The sequence below is a fragment of the Papio anubis genome, chromosome 18, assembly GCF_008728515.1.
Source record: "Papio anubis isolate 15944 chromosome 18, Panubis1.0, whole genome shotgun sequence".
In the NCBI taxonomy this organism is placed as follows: domain Eukaryota; kingdom Metazoa; phylum Chordata; class Mammalia; order Primates; family Cercopithecidae; genus Papio; species Papio anubis.
In genome coordinates this window covers 22,983,368-23,009,178 of record NC_044993.1, presented here as the reverse complement: position 1 = coordinate 23,009,178, position 25,811 = coordinate 22,983,368, and the positions used below count along the sequence as shown (strand labels likewise).

Below are 25,811 nucleotides of genomic sequence, written 5' to 3'. Positions count from 1 at the left end.
CTATTGAGTGCCATCTGTCAGCCTCACTAAATTCTCTCACCCTCCCTGAGAGGCAGGGATCAGGGTTCCCATCATCTGAGAAGGAGGTAGATGCTCAGAGATGCCAAGTGACTTACCCAAGGTCACATGGCTGAGTCGGGACTCAAGCCCCCACCGATCGAGGGCCAGCCTGCACGCGGTTCCAGCCCCCACCTGCATTTAGGGTCTCTGAATGGGCAGAGTGAGCCTGCAAGCTGAAGACACCACTGCCAGCTCAGGTCCACCTGAGGCCAGGCCTGGCTCTATGCCTGCCACTAAGAATAACTCTGGTGGTTCTGGGCATGGATCGTGGCCCATCACCTGGGACCTATTTTTGTCCTTCGGGTAACAAGGAAGTCTCACCTTGTGCAGTAACCATTTGGGACAAGGATGGAACATGTGACCCCCAACCCCAGCTGATCTTGCTGCCCTGCCGGAAAGTGACCCCAATAGGGAAGGGGAGGGCGTGCCCCAGCCACTTCCCAGAATCTGGCTTCCTACCCCATCCCCCTCTTCTTAGCAGCCCATACCCCTGCACACACACACACACCATAACCAGGGTGCCCAGAGCATCTGCGTTTGTCCTTAGGATCCATTGCCACACCTCATGCAGTGGCAATTCCACTTACATCTAGCTGTGGACCAAGCCCATTTCCTCAGGTTCTAGTCAGAGGGCTCTAGAACCCAGGTACAGCGGCCAGCCAGGGATCTAGCATCTAGAACTGGACATTCAGAATTGGGGGCCTGGAATCCTATGGGGCAGTGGCTGATGGCATTTGAAGAAATCACAGAAGCTGTGGACATGACTACATCCACTCTGAAAGGTCAAGTGCCATCTCAGGGATCAACCCCAAAAGCGTTTTAGAGAAGGGGTGATCCCTGTATGGAGTGGAGCACAGAGACATAGAGGGCACCCCAGCAGATTTAGAGGAGCTCCTTTCTGCTGAAACCAGGCGTGTACACATGTATGGGGATGGAGTGGTAAGGGTCATGTCCAGAACCCAGTAACATAAAATAGATGCATAGAAAAAAGACTGGAAAGAAATCTGGTAAAAACATTACTGTAACAGCAAAACCAAGAATGACTGCAGCTGTAATGACAATAATAACAGAAGCTGTTCCATTTTTTGAGAGCCAGTTATGTGCCAGCCTCTGTGCTAAGTAAGGGCTTTGCTTGTATTATCTCAGTTAATCCCCACAGCGTGCTCCTCTCTGGGTGGGGGTGGTTGGAGAGTGGCCTGTGGGGTGAGCTCTATAAATGTGGTTTTTTTTTCTGCCAGGTCTGCAGCTTCCGCCGAGGTGGACAGAGGAGCCCCTAGGCCCCATCCATAGGGGATGTCGTGCTCTCCCTGCCAGCAATGCAGGGTGTGAGATGGCATAGCCAGCCCCCCTTGGGGATGCCTTCGGGGAGCCAGCCAGGCCCACTGAGCTAACCTCAGCCCCCACTTGGCCCTACTCCTCTAGGCGTTGGGGCTCAAAATAGCAGCCGCTAGAGAGCTGACAATCAAAGGCCAGCTAAAAAAAGGCCCCTCAGTCTGGGCTCTGTCGCACACGGCTCATAGAGCCTATTTCAGGGGAGAGGGTGCCGACGTGCCAATGGAAAATCCATAGGGCGGGAGTCTCCCAAAGTGGGAGACCCATGTGCCTCCCTCTCCCCACCCCGGCCCCCCACCCAAGCGCTCACGTGCACACACACTCACACTTTGCAGCCCTTAGCCTGCCTTCCTGACCACTGGACCCTGTCATCTCCACCACAGCCCAGGAGATGGATGAGGGGATTGAGGCTCAGAGAAGGGAAGTGACTTGCCCAGGGTCACGTGGCTAGGAAGTGGACAGGACAGCTGCCAGATGGGTCCCTGTGGCTCACAGTCCAGTGCTCTCCCGTGAAGAAAGCCGCGTCATTGAGGAAGCCAATACATTGTTCTCTGGAGTGCCCAAAGCTCAGAGATGGGGCCAATGGTGGGGTGTTCTGGGTTGGACTGAGGGTGAGTAGGAGCTGAGGGTGACCTGTGGTCTTAGTCTCCACATCGAAGAAATCTCACTAGAAACCCTCAGGCCAGTTCTGAGGGGACCTTGCCTGGCTGTGGGAGAGGTGGCTGGAGAGGGTCCTCATCTGCACTGAGCCCAGCCCAGCCCCCTCATCCTATCCCTGTGACCACCCCTCGCCCTGCCCCGCCCAGGCCCCCAGAGACTGGCAGGCCCTGCCAAGTTTCCAGGGAATGTGTCAGATAAAGGGCTGGTGCTCATGACTCTCTCCCACCCAGCAGCTATCTCTGACCCTGCTGCCACTACCGCTGCCACTGCCACTGCCACCGCCACTGGGAGTTGGATACGAATAGCAACAGCCCCAGTGAGTGGGCACCCACAGGGACACCAACCGTGTCTTTAGGTGGCCAGCCTCAGCCTCAGACTGAGGATAAGTCTCCAGGTTCATCTTTTCATCAGTTCCAGCCCCACCTAGCTCCCCCATCATCCCGGGGCCCAAATCCTGCCACATCTTAGGGTAAAACTCCAAGCCTCGTCCCCTGTGGCTGCTGCCTCAGCAGGGGGAATCTGGAGGGGATGCCATCGCCACATTGATCCTGAGCTGGGGCCTGAGCCCTGCCCTCCTCTGGGGAGCTTGTGACCTGGAGCTGGACATTGTCCCTCTCAGGGCCCACAAGCAGGGCAAGGTGGCACAGCAGCCCCTGGAGAATTACAGATAGCCAGCTGAGGCCTCTCCAGGGGCTGGGTCCCCCGTTGTCCTGGTGACCACAGTCTGGCCTGGCTTCTGAGTGCCCCTGTGAACTCTGACTTTCTGGTCAGTGGGGATGTGAAGAAGGTGAGGGTCCTCATGTCTCACAGATAGGGATCACTGGGATACGACCACTGGGTGGTGTTGGGGGGGCCCTGCATGAGTTCTGTGACACTCCTGTGAGGGTGTGAGGGTGGCTGTGTCACTCTAAGGTAAGAGGCTGTTGTCATGGAATCCATGGTGAGTGTAGTTGTGACACCAGAAGCAGGAGATCCAGGGAGCCTCATCTCCACCTGTGACACATGGGGGTGATGGAGGGAGCCGAGTTCCAGTCCCCACGTCAGTGATCCCTGCAGCTCTCACAGCCTGACTCATTGCATGGCCCCGGACCTGGTATCCCCAGCCTCCTTGCCCCTGGCTCTGGCGCCTTTCTCTCCTCGTGTCCTCCCTGTTCTCAGGTGACTCTTACTCTTTTGTCCCCCCTATGTCACCCACTTGCCAAAGGGGTCCCAGGGAGGAGGTCGGGGATGCTAGGGAAGACGAGGAAGGGTGGGCCGAGGCAAGCTCTTCACACACTCACACATTCTGATGTATGCATCACACAGACCAGACTGCAGCATACACTTATACACCCACAGACACACGTGTGCACACAGGCCTGGTAGAGTGACCGGGCCACTAGGAAGTCTCCCAAGCTCCGTCTTCCAACACCAGCCCTGTCTGGTAGGCCCCCACCACTCCTTAAGTCAGGGCCCCACGCCGCTGAGTCCCTCGCATTAGAAATGCGTCGTCCCGTCACGGCAGCGTGTCTGGAGGTGACGTCCTAGGAAGAACTTCTCCCACGAGGCCCCAGCTAGAGTCCTGGGTGGGTGTAGGTAGGTGTGGGTGGGGTGGGGTCTCTGAGACTGTTGCTTTCTTTGTGGGTGAGGACCAGACTGACCTCTGGGCCTCTGGCTTCAAGAGCCCTAATTGCTGGGGCTGGAAAAAGTTTAAAAATATCCTCATGTTTACATTCTTTCCAAGCTGCCTCCCGATCCTCCGAGCTGGGTCCCTTTGATCTGGCCTAGTGCCTCTGGAAGGGGCCAAGGAGAGGGGCAGCATGAGGCTCTGCTGGGGCCAACCCCGCAACCCTCTCCAGCTCCAGCCCAGAGCCCCGTGAGACCCTGGACATCACAGACCCAGTGAGCACCTGGACACTGGAAGGGAGCTAGGGCTAGAAGGGGTGTCTTGCACTCTTGCATTGGGGCTGGAGCTGGGGCCCCTCTCCAAACTCCCTCCCAAAAGCCTGGGCCTCTTGGGACCTCTAGGGAGTGTGTGTAAGTGTGGGGCTGTAGATCCCTCAACAATCCATGTACTGGGGAAAGCCACATTTACTGAGCCCTGTAGTGCCTGGCACTGTGCTAAATGCATTGTGCAGGGATTATTTCATGTAGTTTGCCTAACTACAAAAACTTGTATCACCAAGTAAGCCAAGGCTCAGAGAGGTGAAGCAGTTTTCCTGGGAACACATCGCATGGATAAGCACAACAAATGTTCTTCTACCCAGACAGCTATTGGTTGGCCCCCACCTTGCTCTAGCAGGGGCGAGGCCCTGACTGCAGAATGAAGCCTGCCTCACTAGCATTAATCTCCACAGGCATTCACTGACCCACTGCCAAGCCTAAAGACCAATCAGCTTTGTGTCTCTCTTCCTCTGCAACCCAGGACAAGCCACACCCCCTCTCTGATCCTCACCTTTCTCTCTTTCTCTATTTATGTAGAGATAGAGTTTCACTTTGTTGCCTAGGCTGGCCTTGAACTCCTGGCTTCAAGCAGTCCTCTCACCCTGGCCTCCCAAAGTGCTGGGATTACAGGCGTGAGCCACTGCACCTGGCCACCTTCCTCTGCAGAACGGGACTGAAGATACAGGAGAGTTTTATATCCCCAGATGCCCAAGGAACCTGGGCCCTTGTCTGTGGAGAAGGAGCTTGTGGACCTGGCAGACAACTTCAGCACCGACACAACCAAGAGTGGTCTGGGACCTGGAGGCCCACGGAAGAAGCCCTCAAACTAGAAAAGATGCCTTCATTTGTCCTGGTATCCTGTCATCTACCCTTTCGTCTGTGGGTCTCCCACCAACCTGATTACCAACCCACCCATCCATCTACCCACCAATCCATCCGGCCATGCATCTGCCTAGCCATCCACTTATCCACTCACCCACGCACCCTCCTATCTCCCTACTTATCCATCTAGGATGAAGGCCAGAAAGTGGTGGTTATAGCTCAAGTGACGCATCTTATGGCTATATGAACCTACAAACTTCCCTCCTTCTCTTTGCAATTCACCTTTCCATCTTTACAGGAAGGAGCTGATCTGGGTGATCGCTAAGGCCCTGCTGGGAGATCTTGGGGTAGCAGAGACCACCTGAATACTGTGGACATTTCCAGAGAGGTAACATGGTCCTCGACCATGTTATGCCATGTGCCCTGGTTCTAAGACTCCCAGCTACGGCCCTTAACCTCCCTGACCTTCAAGATTCCCCACTGAAAAATGGGGCCAATAATCCACCCTTGTAGGTTGATGGAAAGATTAGATGAGACACTACCTCCAGAAGGTTTGCACCCTGAAGATTTCTGAGTGCATGCAGGCCGAGCAGAGGATATCCTGGCAGAGGGGCAGGGAAGCCCTGCCTGGACAAGGGTAGTCAGCAGAGCCTGCAGTGGGGGTACCTGAGCCAGAATGACAGGGGCCAGCCTCAGAGTCCAACCCCTGGGCTGGGGATCCTAGCTGAGTCTTCGCCAGATTGCCCGCCCTGTCTCTCTTAGCTGGGCTTGGCCCCTATCCCACAGAATCTGCCAACAGTGGAGAGATTATCTCCTAAAAATAGGGCCTGGGCCCCATAGAGGTTGTTTTTCTCCCTTCCCCGTGATTTACCATCATCAGCTCATGGTGCTTGGGACAGCAAGTCCCACCTTGACTCCCCAGAGATGGTTGAGAAGGGGACATAAGGGATCAGCTTGTATCTGGGGTCGCCCACAGATCAGGGATTAAAGGTCAATCTGGAGAGCTCAGCTCTTAGCAGAGCTTAGCCAGGCTCAGCAGAGCATCAGGACATGGCTTAATCTTGGGCCAGGGCCAGGGGTTAACCTCAGAGAGGGGCAGTTCCAGAGTAAGCCACAGAGGTGCCTGTCCCGCTCCGATGGTGTCCATCTAAGTGACTCCCCTTCTCTGATTTCCTGCAGATGCCCTCATGCACTCACCAGCCTGTGTGTGAAACGCAGCAGTGCCTTGCCTTGGAGCCTGCACTGGGGCAGAAGGACACATCTCCAGCCTCACCTCTCACGCTCCTGACCCATGGGGCCTCACCATCCTGCCCAGGCCCCTGCAGAGACTGAGGGACCTCTGCCCATCCCTGGGTGTAGGTGACTCATGCACAGGAGCATAAGGTGCTCATACATGAGCAGAAGATGGAGACTCACAAGGTTTTGCCTTCCCATAGCAAAGATGACATCCAGGAAAACACAGAGATGACACCCTCAAAGGCACCCCTCCTTGACCATCACCTGCCTAGCGTTCATCCATCCAGGATCTGCGACTGGTGAGCTCTGGATGCCCACAAAAATGACCCACTTTGCTGTGGTCCCAAGCTCTCACCAATAGCCCATATGATGTCTTCATGTCCTTCCCTGCAGGGGACCTCAGTCTTGTCTTTCAAGCCCAGACCCTTTCTATGTGGCAGGAGATGGGGAAGGGATGAAAGAGCAGGTGTGTGCACATGAGCAGGTATGCGCACACTCACACACACACATGCACACATAGACACTGAGACACAAACATACCAATCCCGTAGGGCCCAGCCCAGCTCTCTGGGGCTTTATTATTGGGCAAACATCCTGCCATTTGGAGCACTCCCATGGACAGTCCATAAAGTCGGTGTCCAGGCTCTGGAGACCTGCCTGGTGATGGTGATGGTGCCTCCACCCCAGGGCAGATGGAGGGGCTTCTACTCTGTCCTGTTCCCTGCTGGATCTTGGGTGCTGGGCTCTCTCCCAGGGGACTCGGATGGAGCCAGAGGCCAAGCTCCCAGCTAGAGCTGCCTGGGCCATTCAGACGGTCGCCTTCAGTGGCACACTGTCTGCTGGTTGATTCAGGTCCTTCTTCCTTGACAGGGTCCAGTGGGTGAAGATGAGGATGAGGAAGATTCCTGTGGGACCCAAGAGGGATGGATCAGGCCTCAGAAGGGGCTGTGGGACTTGTTCTTCACGAGGGACTTCCTGTGATTGGCATTGGCTTAATGAAGAGATGAGTTTCCTGGACAGCATCCCGAGGCTGGGCTGGGTATGACTCTGTGGTCCTGGTGCCTGGAGAAGCTTGACTGCTCGGCCTGCTTGGCCCCTATCCCTCTGAGGCTGTCCCAGTATACTCAGCCTCCAAAGTCCCCTTCTCTGGGGGACACTGGGGAACCAGTAAGTTGGACCCCAACTCCATGGACCTCCAAGAGAAAGGCTCATCACAGCAGTGTGCTAGAACCAGCAAGGAAAACCAGCAAGGACAAAATTTGAGGGGCTAAAGAAATAAAGGGGATGGAAGGGGTGGCTTAGACTGACACAATTAGGCTAGAAAGACCTCGGCTGTGTCACAACCTGACTGTGTAACCTTGGACCAGTCACTTAACCTCTCTGAACCTCAGTTACCTCATCTGCAAAATGGGGAGATACGAGGATCTACCTCACAGTGTTGCTGGGAGGATTCCCGGCAATAGTCCCTGCTACCCAGTCAATGTGCAATCATGTAACCGTAGATGCTATTATCAATGATAATGACAATGACTATGATCAAAGGGGCAGGCACATAATGACTAGGAGAGTTGGGGGCTTCCTTTTCAGAGCTGGGGGCACCATGGGGACAAAGGTGTTTATTTGGAGGCTATGGTTCCAACCACCCATCGCCCTCGCCCACTCAGGTAATGTCCAAACTCCATTACCTATTGCTACCAGGGTGCCTACAAGGATGCCCACTGCCGACAGCTTCGTGGGCATGCCCTTCATGCGGCCCACCTTGCGCATGCACTGCCCCTCCACATTGCAGCGACACACGATCACTGGGGGGAGAGGGGAGGAAAGTAAGAGTAGGGAGGGGAGGACTCCCCAGCAGCTCAGAGCCCCCAGCCCAGCCACCTGGCTGATATGTGTGTGTTTTTGCACATGTGTGTATTCACGTATGTGTGAAGATATATGCACTGGCCAGGCGCAGTGGTGGCTCACACCTGTAATCCCTGCCCTTTGGGAGGCCGAAATGGGTGGATCACTTAAGCCAGGAGTTCAAGACCAGCCTGGCCAACATGGTGAAACCCCGTCTCTACTAAAAATACCAAAATTAGCTGGACGTGATGGTGCACACCTGTAATCCCAGCTACTCGGGAGTCTGAGGCAGGAGAATTGCTTGAACCTGGGAGGTGGAGGTTGTAGTGAGCTGAGATCGTGCCACTACACTACAGCCTGGGTGACAGAGTGAGACTCTGTCTCAAAAAAAAATGTATGTGCCTCTGTGCCTGTTCCTGTGTGCACACAGGTGTGTGTGCCCAGCCATAGGTGTGCAAGTGTGCACAGGCATGTGCTGTCCACATGAGGAGCCCATATGCATTTGTACCCAGCTCCCTCCCCCTGCATGCCAGCAGTTCCCTCAGGAACTGCAGGCTGCACCCAAGTCCACCCTCACCTCGAACCAGGAGCTGCCACATCTGGGCATTGTGGCTGACCACCACGGGGATGATGTGTTCACGCGGCTCCACCCAGTGCAGGGCCAAGGTGAGGTAGGCATGGGAACCTTTCGGGACAGCAGGCAATGACCAGGGTCACCAGCCTGGACAGGCCCTCTGGGGGCTGCTCCCCCTATTCGCAGCCCCACCCCCATGGTAGAAGGGCATCTCACTTCCAAGTGACACCCCCTCCCTGCCTTGGCCACAGCCTCCCTCCCTTTCCCCACCACACACCATTGAGAGTCTGGAGGCGCCAATCCCGTTGCACCGTGGGGTTGGGGCCAAGGGCAAAGCTGTAGGGACCGTGTCCACTGGCCAGATCGGAGTCCTTGCTGGGTCCACTCACGATCACGCCGTGGTCCTGGCGGGGCGTGCAGAGGTATCGGGAGGGCACAGGGGCGGGAGTCAGGGCTGGGGCAGGAGGGGCCTTCAGGAAGTGGATCACCAGGGGCACAGAGGTGCTCAGTCTCGGCTCATCTGCAGAGGAGGCAGCGCTGAGCTGGCCAGGTGTTGGCAGGGGCAGGGGTGAGCTCTGAGGTCCCTGTGCTGCTCCCACAGCCCATGAGTCTCGCCCTGCAGACTCCTCTGCCACTCACCCTCCATGCTTCTCTTCACCTGTCATCATCCCCATGCCACTGTGGACATCCCTGACTGTAGCAGAGCTCACTGCTGCTGGGTCTGCCCTGTATCACAGCCCAACTCAGAGCTGAAACCTGCCTCCTGGGGCTCCCCACACAGGGGCCAGCTCTCTGTCCTGAGCAGTGTTCAGAGTCCCCCACACCCGGCTCCAGTGGCCCATTCACTCCAGCACTTCTTCCCCAGGGGCAGCCCCTGGTCCTTCTGCCACCTCCCCAGCCCTGTACCAGTCCCTGAAGCTGACACCCTGAGAGGCCCTCCAGGGGCTAAAGGACAAGGTTGGGAGATTTTGCATGTCGATCTAGGAGAGTGGTCAGAGAGGGGAGCAGACGCCAGACCTGTCCACCAGAGGAGTAGATCCGTTCTCAGAGAGGAACATTGAACCCAGCTTCATATCTGCCTCTCCTGCTTGGGCCTGGGGGTTGCCAGCGAGGGCCTCTGGGAGGAAGCTCAGTCCTGCTGTCTGTCTGCCTGAGGTTTGTACCCCCTCCCAGGGGCTCCCACCACTTCCTGGCCATACCTGTATCCTGGGCCTCCACGAGCACTGTGTAGGTGTCCCCAGGCTGGGCGCCCTGCAGGGACTGGGTGGTGTGCACCTCCCCGGAGACCTTCTCAATGCAGAGCCAGCCCTCTGAGTCATTGACTAGGGAGAACCTGCCACCCAAGGAAGCGGGTGAGGAGGTACTGGGACTACATATAGAGTTTTGTTCAGAATCGCCCAGGGCTATATGACTTGCTTAAATTCCACATCCTCTCTGTGACTCCGAGGCCACAGCAAAGCCTGGGATGCCCAGTCTCTCTCTCCAGCTTCAGGATTTGTGGTGGTGGTGGTGGTAGTGGGTGTGGGATGAACAACAGATCATGCGGGTAGGGGAGAAACTCTTAGAGCCTGGGAGGCCCATTTCAACTTTGCTCACTCCAGGTCACTCTGTGAAGGAATCCGAGTCTGGGAACAACCTTGTCTGTCTGTAATCTGTTGGGGGGCATTGGAGGAGGGCCTGGTCCTCCCTCCAGGTGCTGAAGCATAATCCGAGCTCTCATGGGGTCCAAACACCCCTCTCCGTGCCCCACCCAGTCCATCCAGCCCGGATCTCTGCCAGGAGTCACAATCTTGGCGTTTGCCATAGTTTGAAAAATATTGCAGGCTGTAGATAATATGAGTCCCCTCTGAGGCCCTGGGGTCATCCCCAGGGAGCAGGGGAAATCCAGTCCAGGTAAGGGGCTGGGATTTTGGCTCACCTGAGGGATCGGCTGATGGGGTCGGAGGGCTGGATAGTCAGCAGGAGGGAGCCAGCTGGGGCACTGATGGGGACACTGGCCTCGTAGCGTTCCTGGTCCAACTTGGGGGGTGGCATCACTCTCTCCACCAGCACAGTCACCGTGGCCGTGGCTCCAGGGCCTGGGCCTGGCCCCACCAGCTCTGCCACACTCCGCACCACCACCACCACCTTGTGACTTGGAGCTGCCTCATAGCTGAGGTTCTGGAATCAGGAGGCCCAGGTCACTGTGGGGGCCTAGTCAAGGCACACGTGCATGCATGCGTGCGTGTGTGGACCCCTTTCCCAGCCACCCCGGCCCTCACCTTGCAGAGTCTGAGTCCAACATGCCCAGAGTCTGGCTCCCAATCCAGTTCAAAGGTCCCGTCCATGTCCCCCCTCTCAATGGCAAAATCCATGAGGCGGAAGGCGGGCTCGAGGTCAGCATCAGTGGCTGTGAGCATGGCCACCAGAGTCCCGGGCTCCACATCCTCAGGGAGGCTTATAGGCCCAATCTGGAGAAGGAGGAGGGATGGTGAGTGAGCCCCCCGCCAGCATCCTTCCCAAGGTCTTCTCCCCTGCATCTGCTTACCTGGGAAGTGGTGAACTCAGGGGCGTGATCATTGATGTCTGTGACTTCGACTTCTACCTCACACGTGCTGCTGAAGCCTAGGGCAGGGAGGACATGTTGGTGAGGTCAGGGTAGGAACAGAGGGCTCTCATGGGGTCTCATGGGGTCATGGGGACCTGGGTCACCAATCAGGGCACTTACCACCCTCTGCGCCTGCCAGGTCCATGGCCAGCACCAAAAGCAGGATGTTCTGGCCAGCTTGCAGTGGGAGTGCCCCCAGTGTCACACTGCCTGAAGTGGGGTCCACCTGGAAGGCTCTCCCCTCTACCCCATCCTCAGACTCAGGGCTCAGGAGCTGATACACAATATGGGAATTGGGGGAGCCTGGGGCATCTGCATCCTCTGCTGACAGTCTAGTCACTTCAGTACCTGCAAGACAGCACCCGCCTGGCTAGGACCACAGCCCAGCCTGGAGGCCTTACCCCACCCACACTCCTTATTTTGTGCCAAACTGAACTTGAGCTTGTGTGTGTGTGTATGTTACGGAGGGACATTGACGTGGAGCCTGAGGCTGGGTCCTTATCCCAGAGAAGAGCAAGACTGGGTGGTTCATAGAGACTTCGCCCCTCTCCCATCCCATAGCTCACCTGGGGGGCTGAGCTCAGGGATGCTGACTGCGGGGCCACGTGGAGGGCAGACAGGCACGTTGTCATTCTCATCCATCACCAGCACATGCAGCTCCAGAGGGGCCGCATAATCCTCGCCACGGGAATTCTGAGCCCACACCTGGAGCATGTACTGTGGTGGGCAGTAGGGGGCTTCAGGTCAGGACCAAGGGCAGCTCCAGCCTTGCCTGGCTCTGAGTTTCCTTCTGGTGGGCCAGCTGCAGCTCTTCGGGGCTCTTTCCCACTGCCTCAGCCTCTTTTGTAGTTGTGACACCCCCAAAAGCCAACTAGACAGTGACCAAGCACCCCCAGCCTGCGTCCCTGACTCCCCGTTCATATCACCTCAGCCTGGGCTTCTGTGTCCAGCTCTCTGGTCACGTAGAGGTTTCCCTCTGCATCCACATCAAACGGTCCCAGGGGATGGCTCTCCAGGCGATAGTGCACATCAACCCCACTCCAGTGTACCTGGGGGGGACATCCCGGGCCAAGGGGCAGGAGCAATCCATGTCAGCCCTTGTGCCCCATCTGATTTCTGGGTGAGGAGCCTGAGCCGCAACTGTGTGACCCAGGCAAGGTGCTGCCCTTCCTGGGCCTGGAGTCCAGGTGGGATCCTTCTGTTCAGGGTACATGTTGTTAGTGGCCTTGCCCTGGTCCAAACCTGGACCCTGCCCAACGTGCCTGAGTGACCAGGTTACTTTATTTTCTACCATCTCAGCCTGGGCCTGACCCCAGGGCATTCCTAGAAGAGGCCTGAGACATTCCTAGCCCGGGGTGACAATCCCTATGGCAGCAAGAGGTAGCAGCTGTTCTCCCTGAGGAAGCCTTGGGCAAGTTCAAGAGGTCAGAGCACAGAGTCACGCCTGCTAGAGGATGGCAGGGCAGGCGAGGGGCTGTGGGCCTGCGCCCGGGGCTTTGAACACCCCAGTCCACAGCAGGAAGTGATGGGAGGAGTGGAGGGAGGAGCCGGGGTCATGTGAGTTCCAGACCCAGCCCCCAAATATCCATGAGTCTTGGGCCCAGCTGCACCATCCATGGGGCTGCTTCAACCACTGACAGCCACTTACTCACCTGGGCAATGTGGTGCGGGTATAGGACTTTGAGATTCTCTGCCAGGTGGATAGGCTCTAGGGGCACCCAGGTGCTCTCTATGATGGAGACTTCCACAGTGGCAATGGCCTGGTGGCCTGAGGCCTGGTCGCCCATGTCCTTGACCTGTACCAACAGCTGGTAGGTCTTCTCCAGGGCGTGATCAAGGCTGGTGCTCCCTAGAACAGGGAGGATGGTCAACTGAGCAGGCAGCTGGGGAGCAGGGGCCAGGGCATCATTCTCAGCAAGATACCAGACACAAAACCAAGCATACGGCCGGTGATTGGGACACTCTCTTGGCCAAGGGAAGAGAGGAACTTTAAGCACTATTGTGAGCCTCCAACCAGGACATGACAGTTTGCAAAGCCACGTCCGTATCTCTCCACACAATGAATGCATGATAGACTAGAGGGGTAGGTGGATGACCAGGATGAGGAGGTAGGTAGATGGTAGATGACAGGCTGGTTGGATGAATGGGTGGTTGACTTGGTAGGTGGATGGGAGTTTGAGTGTGAGAATGGAAGAGTGTAGTGATGGGTGATTGGATGGACTGTGTAGGTGGTTGGGCAGTAGGTGGGTGAATGCATGGCTGGCTATGATGATGTCTGATTCACTTTTCTTTCCATCCCTAGTTCATGCCTCTGGTTTGAACTTCTAGGTCCAGGTCTCTTCTGCCATCAGTCACAAGGTCGCCCAGCAACATCTTAGGCTGTAACCCCTTAGACTGTTCCTATCCTTGTTCCTTAGGCTCAGGTCTCCGTGGAGCGTGGAGTTGAGGCCCTCCATTCACACCATTTCCTAACTCTCCATGCCTGGCCCTGCCTCCACAGCCCCCTGCCTTGCTGCTGTCTCCACCTAGAGTGCCCTTCCCTCCTTTTTTACCTCTCAAGTTCCCTCCCATGCTTGTCTTATGGTTCAGATACCACCTTCTCCAGCTTTCACTGACCCTCCCTCCCCAGCACACCCTGCTCAGGCTCACCCTTGGGGCTGAGGGCCAGAGCCCCCTGCCGAGGCTCCAGCTGGAACATGTCTGGGAAAGGCTGGGCTGGAGCCTGGCTCAGGATGCGGAATCGAAGATCCGAGTTGGCTGTGCCTGGCTCATCCTGGTCTGAAGCCTCAAGGAAGAGGAAGGGGATGCCTGGTTCATGGTGGAAGGGTAAACTGTAAGGGATAGAGAGGGTGGGGAGAGTCTCCCATGCCTCTCCTATTTCTCCTCTGTCCTTTCTTCCCTATCCATCATCACATCAGGACTCTGGAGATGAGTCACGGCTTTTCGTCCTACTTCCCAGATGAGCAAACTGAGGCCAAGAGTGGATGGTACCCTCAGTGGAGTAGGGAGGTACAAGATGGGACAGAAATGGTACAGGATGGGCCAGGCTCAGAGGCTCATGCCTGTAATCCCAGCACTTTGGGAGATCGAGGTGGGCGGATCACCTGAGGCCAGGAGTTCGAGACCAACCTGGCCGAAAAGGCGAAACCCCGTCTCTACTAAAAATACAAAAAATTAACCAGGTTTGGTGGCGGGCACCTGTAATCCCAGCTACTTGGGAGGCTGAGGCAGGAGAATTGCTTAAACCTAGGAGGCAGAGGTTGCAACGAGCCAAGATCACGCCATTGCACTCCAGCCTGGGGGACGACAGAGTGAGACTCTATCTCAGAAAAACAAAAACAAAAACAAAACAAAACAAAACAAAACAAAAAAGCAAAGCAAAGCAAGAAAAGAAATGGGACAGAAATGGCTGACCTGTCCTATGCCAACTGTCTGGCCATCTCTTTGCTCTCTGCTGTTCCATCAAGGCCCACCTGACCTTACTGTAAATTGTCTGACCTGGTCACTCACCAGGCCTGGTGCCCTGGCTCAGCTGAGCTCTGTAGATGGCTTGAGAGAAATGGGGCACCTGGTCATTCTCGTCTTTCACACGCACAAGCACAGGCTGTGGACCCCACAAAACACGTCTATCCTGTGTCTCCAGGGTGACCTGGCAGGAAAGGGGAATCAGCGTCTCGCCCTGCCTTGCCTGCGCTCCCCTACACCTGGCCCAGCCATACCTGTAGCTGGTACTCTGCCTGCTCCTCTCGGTCCAGGGCCCTGGTCACCAGCAGGAAGCCAGAATCTGGATCCATAGCAAATGGGCCCTGAGCTGCCTTGCCTGAGTCCCCTGACAGCATGACCTGGCCTTCAGCCCCCTCACGGGGCAGCAGCAGCTGATGGGGGTGAACAGAAGTGAAGGCAGCAGTGGCCAGGCCTGGGAGATGACCCCCCTCCACCTGATGGCCTCATTTTACATGTGGGGAAACTGAGTCTCAGAGACATCTCGCTCCTGTCTGAGGTCACACAGTCAGTAAGCATCAGGACTGAGACTCAGAGACAGAACTCTTTTCCCTGGACCTGGTGCTCCCCAAAACTCCCTGCCCTTCTTTCTGAAGCTTGAAACCTCACCACCAAGATTTCATTCTTTAACCTAAAGCTGTACTCTCCGCTAGGATTAAAATCTGTTAGTCATTCCCACTGCAGGTTGAACATCTCTAACCTGAAAATCTGAAATCTGAAATACTCCAAAATCTGACACTTTTTGAGCATCAACATGATGTGACAAGTGGAGAATGCCGCATCTGACCTCATGTGACAGGTCACAGTCAACACATAGTCAGAACTTTGTTTCATGTACAAAATCATTAAAAATATTCACCCAGGAGCAGTGACGCACACTGGGCTCTTGGCCCCTCAAGGACTCTATTGGAATTTCACCTCTATACCTTCAGTTCCTTCTCGCCATAGCCTCCCCAGCTCGCAAATCCCAAAGTCGTAATCCCAGCACTTCGGGAGGCCAAGACGGGCAGATCACCTGAGGTCAGGTGTTCGAGACCAGCCTGGCCAACATGGCGAAACCCTGTCTCTACTAAAAATACAAAAAAAAAAAAAAAAAAAAAAAAAAATTAGTTGGGTGTGGTGGTGCATGCCTGTAATCCTAGCTACTCAGGAGGGTGAGGCAGGAGAATGTCTTGTACCCAGGAGGTGGAAGTTGCAGTGAGCTGAGATCGCACTACTGCACTCCAGCCCAGGGGGCCAAGAGCGAAACTTCATCTCAAAAGAAAAAAAAATGTATAACGTTACCTTCAGGCTATGTGTATAAGGTGTATATGAAACATAAATGAATTTCGTGTCTAGATTTGGGTTGCATTCCCCAAGATATCTCATGACGTATATGCAAATACTCTAAAATCTGAAAAAAAATCCAGAATCTGAAACACTTCTGGTCTCAAGCATTTCAGATAGGGGACACTCAACCTGTATAACATGGATAACTTGTATAACACGTATAACTCTCTGGAAAGCAAGGTTTCAAAGAGAAACAGCAAGAGGAAGGGTGCCAGAGGAAGGAGAAGCAGGACTTTGTGGGGAGGGATCCCCCCCACCCTCACACCCCCCCAGCTCTCTGGCTCACCTTGGTCAGGTATAAAGGGAAATTCCCACCATAGTTTTCTGGAATTTCCACAGACAGCTCTGCAGGCTGGGCCTCCGGGAGAGCCTGTGGGAGGATTCTCACCTTGTCACCAGGCTCTATCTTCCTGCCTGGGCACTGGGACCCAACAGAAGAGGGGAATTTCTGCCCCTTCTCAGGGCCTGGCCGTACCTTAGTCCATCCACCCGTGCTCTGGCCTTTGACCTCCTCATCCCACGATAGCCCTGTAGTCCCAGCTCTGACCCCTCCCATGCTTTGCACCGTTCTCACAGTCAGTGCAATTCGTCCAGGTGGAGTTAGGGGCAAGGGTGTCAACCCCCAAGGCCAAGACCTGAAGGAGAGGGGGCAGTGCCCAGCTCACCTGGGGGACAGAGATGCAAAGCAGCCACAGCCAGGCAGGGACCATGGTCAGGACGGGCCTGAGGGACATAGCAGTGAGGAGCTAGCCCAGGTGGGTGGGGAGGGGCTCTCCATCCCACACACACAACTAGTGGGATCGCACTGCAGGCTAGCCTCCTCTTCCTCCCCTGCAAAGGAGCTGAGGTTCCCCGTCTGCTGCAGGGTAGTGCCCTGCTCCTCAGCCAGGCCCACCAAGGCCCCCAGGCCCAGCCACCCTGCGTCTGGGTCTTGGCCCCTCAAGCACTCTATCGGAATTTCACCTCTAGACCTTCAGCTCCTTCTCACCATAGCCTCCCCAACTTGCAGATCCCAAAGTGGTAATTTTCTAGCAACCCCCCAAATCACAAAAGTTTGAAGCTGGAAAGTTCCTGAAGACTTGGAGCGTCACTTCCTGAAGTCACCTCTTGTTGCTGGCAAGGCCTGAAGGCTGGGGTCTGGCCAAGGTCACAGAGGACTTGACCACAGGAAGATTCCTCCTAGCTCAGGGCCTCCTGGACTGTCCTGCCTCCCACTGCCACCTTCTAGACAAGGAGAGCCCCCGGAGCAGGAGCCTGGCTCTTGTCTCATCATTTTCCAGCCCTTGTCATGGAGCTGGGCAGACAGAGCAGCAACAAATCAACAACCTCTCTAAGATGAGGCCCTGGGAATTCTTTCTCAGACGGCGAGGACAGGGCAGTGTTTCTCCTTTTCCCACCACCAACCCCAGCCTCAGCCATGCCCTCCCCTCCACTCCCAGCCCCTCACCCTCCAGTGCCCAAGACTGGCTCCCTTGGTCCAGCTGCTAAGCAAAAGGGCTTCTTCTCCAGGGAGCTCTGGCCAGGCTGGGCTGGGTGGGGCAAGGCAGGGCACTTGAGCAGGTAGGAGGGTTCAGCCACGCTTGCTCAGGAATGGAAAAGGCCACTGGGCCCGTAGCAGCAGGCCTGGCCCCGCCCAGCCCCCCAAGTTACTCATTGACTTTGGAAAGTTAGGAGCTGCTCAGCATCCGTGACTGCCAGCCCCGGGAGGTGGGGAGATGGTTGGCCTGGCACTCCCTCGACCCCAGCACAGCCCAGGGGGTATTCCTTGGCCCTCTGGGTCTGGACACTACTTTTTCTGTGGCTCCAGACTTGGTCTCACTTATCTCCCAGGCTCCAGCGTCTGCAGCCACACCTTTGCACACTGTTCCTTGTGCCTGGAACACCCTTCCCACTCGTTCATCTGTGTGGTAAGCACCTGCTCATGCTTCAGTATTCAGCTCAAATACTCCTTTTTCCAGGAAACTTCCCCTGTGTTCCCAGGCTGGTCCAGGAGTCTCCTCTGGGAACGCCCCACCCCCTCACGCCATGCCATGTGCTATCTCTATTAATACACAGAGGACACCAGATTGTCATTGTCTGCGTCTTCCATTAGACTGGGAGCCTCTTGAGAGCAGAACTCAGGGACTCAGAAATGACCTGGCTCTCGTTCTGCCCTGGCAACTCCCCATGGCTTGTGGAACTAAGACAAGGAGCTGGAGGTGGCAAAGGATGGATGAGCAGTGCATGAGTGGAACTGGGTACTGGGGCTCCAGACCACCCCCCAGGGGGACCTGTGGTGGGGGAGTGCAGCAGCCTGTGAGCTCCCCAAGCCCTTACACTGGCCACTCAACAGTGACAGGGCTGAGACAATGGGCGGTCTTGTGACTCTAAGAAGATTAAACCGGCTCAGGTGACCTTGAGGGAGTTACAGGGCTGAACAGGGGCTCTCCCCACAATGAGGGCAGCCAAGCAGAGCCAGGAGACACTTCTGAGGCCTGGGAGTCTGGAACGAGGGGAGAGGGTGGGAAGATCCTGGTCTCCATTCCCTCCCCAGCCTTGGTCCCCGCGAAGCCTCCCATGGTCCCCGTGAAGTCCTTCCCACTGTGTACCTGATTAGTCTCTCTCAGGTCAGAAGCTACCCCCAGCTGCCCCCAGCCTTGTCACAAGCTGAGTGCCTGCTTCAGGGTCACTCTGGCACCCAACCAGGAGCAGTGCATTGTGGAGAGGTTGAAGGGGGTTTCAAACGTGTTAAGCTCCTGCTATGTGCCCAGCACTGCTCTGAGCACATACCTTCATTATGCCACATACTGTGTTCTGAAGGGGCATTGCACCCATGTCACACGCTGGGGCACAGAGAAGCTGAGCGGTTTGCCTACGGTCACACAGTCAATAAGTGACAGAGCCAGGAAGGCCTGAGGACCCTCACTTGCTCTGAAAATACCATGCCTTCTGTATTCCTTGAAGTATGTTGGGAGGAGGGGCAGAGCAGCAACAGCTCTGAGAAGTTACCTCTGCCCTGGGGAGCACGTGGGTGAATCTCAGCACTCCCTGGTACATGGAGGGGCAGCCCTCAAGCCTCCTCCTGCAATTCAACAAGCTGCAGTCAGGATTCTAACCAGGTTGCCAGGGCTCCCTGGAGTCTGTGGAATGAATAAATTGAACTAAGGAAGGAACGTATGGACCCTGGCCCAGAACCTTCTTAGAAACTGCCCCCCACCTCGCCCCAGGCTGCCTCCAGGCTTTGGAGATGGGCAGACCTGTATACTAGTCCCCACTCAGCCACTTCCCACCCAGCACCAAATGGGGACGATTTTTCCTGAGACCATGCAGATAAAAACTCTTAGCAGCACTTGTGCCAAGCGTGAGGGAGCCACAGGCATGGGTGGGCAGGGAGACAGGTGCATCCCCAACCACAAGCACGAGTACACCTTCCTATACAAATGCAAGACCTCTCATTCCAGGCAGGGCAGGCTCCAGGCAGCTGCTCCCACCAAAACTGAATTAGCCAATGCTGAGCATGAAATGTTTTTGCCTGAATACTCATGGTGGAGAGAACAGTGAGGGCCTCCTCAGTAGCTCAACCCCAGCGAAGAGGTGGAGGAGCCATGTGGAGCTGAGTGTGCCTGTGTGTGCCTTCACAAACCATCCCTTGGCATTCTCTATCCCCAACCTCAGCTGATTCCGGTCCTTCAAGAGGGAACAGGGCAGAAATACCAGCTGTGGAGCCAGACCCAGGGTTCCTGCCTGGTTGTGAGACTCAGGGTTCCTGCCTGGTTGTGAGACCCAGGGCAGAATGTGCTCCCTTGAGCAGCCTCAGTTTCCCTTTATGGACAGTGAGGTGATTGAACCCTCAATCAGTTGGGCAATGCCAGGCCCCACGCAGAAAGAGAAGAGTCTGCATAACAGGGACTGGGAGGGGTTTGTGTCTCCTGCTCCTTGAACCCCCAGCCAGACCCGATGCCCATCCCAGCTGGCTATATCCGGACCCCCACATTAACACATCATGGCCACACACTAGGGTGGGGCAGTGAGCCCCCATCCCTCAACTTCAGAAATCCTTCCAGCTCCTGAAGCGCCCAGATAGGAGGAGAGACAGTCAACAGCCATGACATATCAGGAAATAGTCTTTATTACAAAAATCTGCATGTAAACAAATAGCCACAGCACTGAACAGCCTCCCTCCAGGGCAGGCACACCCGGGTTGTGAAAAAAGTCAGAGTCCTCTCCCGGCACACAGGCCTGCCCCGCGGCTGCGCTCCGGCTGCTTGGGACGCAGATGAGCCTGCGCATGCATCTCTGTGGGCCCAGCCCTCACTGGCGCCTGGCCTCACTGGGGAACACTGTCTGTCCATGACCATGAGGTTGGGGGTACCCGGCTGGCAGCTCCAAGGGACCCAGAGTCTGAGCCAGCCCTGAGGCACCTGGGGCAGTTGGCTGGGCCAGCCCACCAACCCGTCCGTCCGTCTCCCACCATACTGAGAGCGGGTGGGACCTAGAGAACCGAGAGGTCGTGGCAGGACTTGGACTTGGCGCGAAAGGCCATCTTGCGGCTGTTACGAGCTACGATGCGGCCCAGGAAGCGCTTCGCCTTTTTGCCAAGGCTCTCTCGCCTCCGGGTACCTGCTTGCCGTCGCGCGTTGGCCTCTTTGCTGTCCCTGCGCAGGCGTATTTGGCGCACGACACCTTCAAACAGCGCCTGGACATTGTGGTGCAATGCCGCTGATGTCTCAATGAACTTGCAGTCAAAGACCACCGCGCAGGCCCGGCCCTCTGTGTGGGTGGGGACAGGCAGGCACCAGTAAATAAAGGGTGGGTGAGTGAGGAGTCCCCTCCAACCCTGGCCACCCATGGAAACTGCCACTCGAGAATTTGCAGGGTCCTCCCCCAAAACACAGAGACCCCAGCTCCCGTACTGAGGGTACTGGTCCCTGCTGCGTCACCCAGCAGGCAGAGTGCCTTCGTTTAAGGAGCCCCCAAAACAGTGGCCCTCAAAAGGAGATCCATTTATTGAATAATTTGAAGCCTGATACTTAAAGTACAACAGTAGTAAACACAGGAAAAAGAAGTATGTTGGACAACTTAGTTTTTTGTTTTGTTTTGTTTTTTGTTTTTTTTTTTCTGAGACAGAGTCTTGCTGTGTCCCAGGCCGGAGTGCACTGGCACAATCTCAGCTCACTGCAAGCGCCGCCTCCTGGGTTCACGCCATTCTCCTGCCTCAGCCTCCCAAGTAGCTGGGACTACAGGCGCCCGCCACCATGCCTGGCTAATTTTTTGTATTTTTAGTAGAGACCGGGTTTCACTGTGCTAGCCAGGATGGGTCTTGATCTCCTGACCTCATGATCCGCCCGCCTCGGCCTCCCAAAGTGCTGGGATTACAGGCGTGAGCCACTGCGCCTGGCACAACTTAGTAGTTTTTAATTAGAGGTTATATCATGATGAATGATGCAGTGGATTGGGGTTGCATGGGCAAGGTCACCAAGTCACTGCTGGGTTCCTCTGAGGAGCTCAGTACCAGGACCCATAGGAAAGGATGCTGAGGCCAAGTGGGACGGGTCTTCCCCAGGGCCAAGTCTACTGTAAGAATGGCCGAGACCTAGGACTCTGACCTCCTGGCCTGTTCCCCTACACTCTCTTCCACCCACTTACCCCGAAACCAGCCAGGCCAGGACCAAGAGGGGCAGGAGAGGAGGGCCCTGCGGTCCCCCAGCTCTCCTATCAGATTTGGTTCTTTCCCCACCCCTCTGGGGCCTTCTGGAGCCCTGTGAGCAGGCACCGGCTCTCTCCCATTTCCCTCCCCGCCAGTTTTCTTTCTGAACATTTTTAGCCTCTGATGATCCCCAGGGACTCAAGCTGAGCCAAGACTGCCTATATCAGGGCCCAGCTGGGCACTCCCTCCCCCTGCAACCTGCCGCCTACTCACCATCCACCGAGACTTCACGAGAGCGCACCAGGTCGCTCTTGTTGCCCACAAGGATGATGGGCACATCATCTGTTTGCCGTGCACGCCGCAGCTGGACCCGCAGTTCTGAGGCCTTCTCGAAGCTGCCCTTGTCCGTCACTGAGTACACGATGACATAGGCATCCCCCATGGCCATGCAGTGTCCGGGCAACCAGCGGCCCCCGTCCTGGGGAACACACACACATAGTCTGCCCAACAGTCCTCATGACCCTGACACAAGCCTGGCACTCCCAGACCCCTACCCCAACTCACTCCTCCCTCCCCTGCCCTGGGTCTCAGCCTGTACCCTACCTGCTCCCAAATGTCGTAGACCATGAGTGATGCCTCTTCTCCGTCCACCACAATGGAGCGATCATAGGTGTGCCCTAGGCAGGAGACCAGTAAACAGGTTACCAGCTGACTGTCAAAGCCCCTGCTGCCAGGTTTCCTGTTATGGCCACACCCTCCAGCTCCTCCCCAGAGCCCTCCTCATCCTCCACTCCACTTGCAAATGCTGGTATGTGGCAACAGCAGTGCCAGGCAGGGAAGTGGGGGCTGGAGGGCATGGTGTGCCTGACCTCTACCCACATGCCCCCCAAGCTAGCAATGTCCCAGGTGGCTGCTCCAATGCCCCCTGTCCTCCTGCTGCCTGGGTCCCAAGGTGGCTCTGACCCAGTGGCCTGAGTAAGAATAGTGACTGTCCCGCTCCCTAGGGACCTTGGCCACCTAGGGCTCCTCTCTTAGAAATCCCTCTGGTTCGAAACTCTGACCTGTACCTGATAGGCAGGGAGGGATGTCCGGTCCCATCCCACAGAGCAGCCATATCTATGCCCTGGCCTTCTACTCTGGGCATTTCTTCCCTACCAAAGGCCGGGGGGTGTCCCTTCTCCTTTCCTTTCCCCATTTATGAAATGAGTAGGTAGAAGCGTGATTCTGAAAACACGAATAGAATTCCACAGTATTGGCCAGGCGCGGTGGCTCACGCCTGTAATCCCAGCACCTTGGGAAGCCAAGGCGGGTGGATCACGAGGTCAGAAGTTCGAGACCAGCCTGGCCAACATGGTAAAATCTCAACTCTACTAAAAACACAAAAATTAGCCGGGCGTGGTGGTGGGCGCCTGTAATCCCAGCTACTCTGGAGGCTGAGGCAGGAGAATCCCTTGAAACCCGAAGGCAGAGGTTGCAGTGAGCCTAGATCGCGCCACTGCACTCCAGCCTGGGCGAAAGAGCGAAACTCCGTCTCAAAATAATAATAATAATAATAATAATAATAATAATAATAATAATAATAAATTCTTCCATGGTATTTGCGGCTTTGAGTCCTGGTCTCAGCCCTCAGTCCTAGCCCCGGGATCTCCCCTTTCGCGAACAGCTCGATCCGCTCACCTGCTGCCTCTGCTTCGGGACCATCCTCCACACCGCCGAAGATGCGCGCCAGGGCGCTCTTGCCCACGCCGGGCGCCCCCAGCAGCAGCACCTTGTAAACGCTCTCGTCAGAGTCGCTGCCCCCCGAGCTGAGTGAGTCCTCAGAGTCCTCGGGCCAGTCCAGCCTGGGACCCTGATTCCCCGTCCCGGCCGCAGCCGCCGCCAGGGACCCGGGGGCCAGCGCCGCCTGCAGGTCGCGCTCGTCCACCGGCATGCTGCGGCGGTGCAGCGGCGGCGCTGGGCCCCAGGGCGTGCTGCCCCGACGGCGCTCGCGCTCCCGGCCCCCGCCGCGGCTCCCGCCCGCTCCGCTGTCGCCGCCGTTCAGGGTCATCGTGTCCGGGGCCGTCTAAGGGAGCAGGAACCCGGGTGACCGTGTAAGCCGTGAGGGAGGCGGGACCCGGGGCGCACCTGCCCAACCTGGAGTCAGGCGGGATGCTCGGGCGGAGGTCCCGCCGCAGCCCTCCCCCAGCCCCGAGGTCGCGGCGCCCTCACCCGGGACCCCTCCGGACCTGGCGCATCTATCTGCAGCCGCCCCGACCCCGTTCCGCCAAGACACTCACCCACTCGCACACAGACACGCTCAGGACTAGGATCCGGGTTAGGATGCCACCCACTCGTAGTCTGGACTCGGACTCTTGGGTCTCCGCCGCCGCTGCTGCTGCAGCCACCGCCTTCTCAGCCCGCACTGGGCTCTGGCTCCAGAGTCGCCTATTTAAGCCTCCACCCGCCCCCGCTCCCGCCCCCGGTTCACGCTGCTGCGGGGGCTGACGTGTCTGTCCACTCCCACCAGGGGAATCCCCCACCCTCCTCCTCGGACCTCGCACACCCGACACCCCGCCCTACCCGCCAGGGGAGGAGCAGTAGCTGTCTGGGAATAGAGGGGCTGACTGGTAGGCAAGGTCCAGGGCTGAGTGTGTGTGTGAGGAGAGAGAGCGCGAGGCTGCGGGGGGAGTACGTGATGCGGAGGCAGGCAGCAGGGTAAACTCAACCAGCCAAGAGCAGCAACGGCCCTTAGGAGAAGAATTCGGTCTGGCCCCGTGAGAGTGAATTCTCCCTTCCCTCTCCCCAAGTCGCCGCTCTTCCTCTTAGCAAGTAAACGAGTTACAGGCTGGACAGAGATCCCTCTTCTCTGCCCATGACACCCACTCCCCAGAGGTTCAGGTCTGAGCTGGAATTTAGGGGGTGTCATTTCACACAAAATCCTTTCCACTCTCTCCCCATCCTGGAGTTGAAGATTCTCCCTAATGAGCCTACTCTTCAGGGTGAGGGTTGGTGTCACCCCGTGAGCCCCTGGGGGCCCTGAGAGGGCTGCTGGGGGTGGGGGCGGCTCTGACAGTGTTGCAGGTGGAGGTACCTGCTTGACTCCTGGGGAGGAAACCCCAGCCCAGAAGAGGGAAGGGATTAAACTCAGTCCCCATCCCACCTCCCAGCACCCACCAGGCAGCTGCCAGCAACTCTGCTAAAAATAATTTGTCCCAGCCCTGGCCCTGGCCCTGGCCCTGGCTCTGGTTATTCTGCTTCTGGACTGGAAGTTGCCCAGAGTTGGGGAAATCCAGGCCAATGGGTGTTGAATGCCAGCAGGAGCCAGCCATTTTGAGTCGCCAAGGTCTCCCTTCTTCTTTCTAGCTGCAGGCTGAGCCAGCTGCCCAGGGCACATCTAGGGCCTGGAGGTTCAGACCCCCACCCAAGAGGGGCATAAACACAGCGTGTGGTCAAGGTATGAGGAGTGTCTTAGCTCCTTGCTCATCTCTCAGTGGTGTGAGGGTTACAGGTCAGGCTGTGAGGTATTTTGTGACAGGGACCTGCTATCAGACTGTGACATCTGATTGTGACAAGTGTGGTGGGGTTGGGAGGGCACCCATTTGGGGCTCAGGTGACATAACAGATGGATAGACCCTGGTGGGCTGTGGTAGGTTGTCATGGAGACCTGGGCCAGGCTCTTTGGCTGCTGCATCTGTTTCCTTGGCAACGCCTAAGAAGGCCTTGGATTGAGGAAGGCCTGGCTTGGTAAGATTAGGGCCCTCTTGTCCTTGAGGTCTCCAAAGTAGGCAAAAGCTGGGCTGAGGGGTGGCCTGCCCATGGTCCTAGGGGATCTTGGAGGCCTAGGCATCCCCATGCTGATTCTGGCTTCCTGAACGAACTCCAGTGGGAAGAGGGAGTTATAGCCAGAGCCTCCCATTAGCAGACAAGTCTAAAGAGCCAGCACACACTTCCCATGAGGAATCCTGGCTGGGCTGCCTGTGTCCCATCCAACCCCACAACTGTGCACCTGGAAAGAGCCTCTGGGTGTCTGGCAGAGGGTGAGGGTGGGGGGTAGCTGTGGCCCTTCCCAGCAGGGGGCCATGCAAAGAAGCAGGGCTGGGTTTCCCCTCTGGCAATCTGAGCTCTTGACCTCAGCAGTGTTTCTTCATTGCCAAGGGAACTGCATCCACAAAGGGCCACTCAAGCCCCAGGCATTCCAGTGGCTGCTCCAACAGTCCAGAGACACTCACCACAAGCTAGATATGGCCAGGGGCCCCAGAGATTAACACCAGGACACGACCTTGAGACACCCCCACTCCCACCACCTGGTCCTCCCAGCAATCTGGGCTGAGCATGGCTGC

The 25,811-nt window shown here is 56.7% G+C and overlaps 2 protein-coding genes across 2 annotated transcripts; both read right to left on the bottom strand.

The window, feature by feature from the left end:
- Nucleotides 1–6,570: 6,570 nt before the first annotated feature.
- Nucleotides 6,571–17,486, bottom strand: CDH16 (cadherin 16). Its single transcript, XM_003917002.2, has 18 exons — nt 17,314–17,486; nt 16,532–16,589; nt 16,153–16,236; nt 14,756–14,911; nt 14,547–14,685; nt 13,686–13,844; nt 12,689–12,885; nt 11,963–12,085; nt 11,603–11,753; nt 11,157–11,384; nt 10,977–11,053; nt 10,711–10,899; nt 10,368–10,609; nt 9,649–9,782; nt 8,727–8,969; nt 8,453–8,560; nt 7,719–7,835; nt 6,571–6,938 (listed from the first exon to the last, which is right to left on the bottom strand). Exons 2-18 carry the CDS (start codon nt 16,574–16,576, stop codon nt 6,841–6,843), a joined length of 2,490 nt encoding a protein of 829 aa, XP_003917051.1. The 5' UTR covers nt 16,577–16,589; nt 17,314–17,486; the 3' UTR covers nt 6,571–6,840.
- A 2,470-nt stretch (nt 17,487–19,956) lies between these two features.
- Nucleotides 19,957–24,639, bottom strand: RRAD (RRAD, Ras related glycolysis inhibitor and calcium channel regulator). Its single transcript, XM_003917005.5, has 5 exons — nt 23,769–24,639; nt 23,170–23,554; nt 22,096–22,169; nt 21,766–21,970; nt 19,957–20,615 (listed from the first exon to the last, which is right to left on the bottom strand). The coding sequence occupies exons 2-5, from the start codon at nt 23,537–23,539 to the stop codon at nt 20,338–20,340; spliced, it is 927 nt and encodes a 308-aa protein (XP_003917054.1). The 5' UTR covers nt 23,540–23,554; nt 23,769–24,639; the 3' UTR covers nt 19,957–20,337.
- Nucleotides 24,640–25,811: the final 1,172 nt, after the last annotated feature.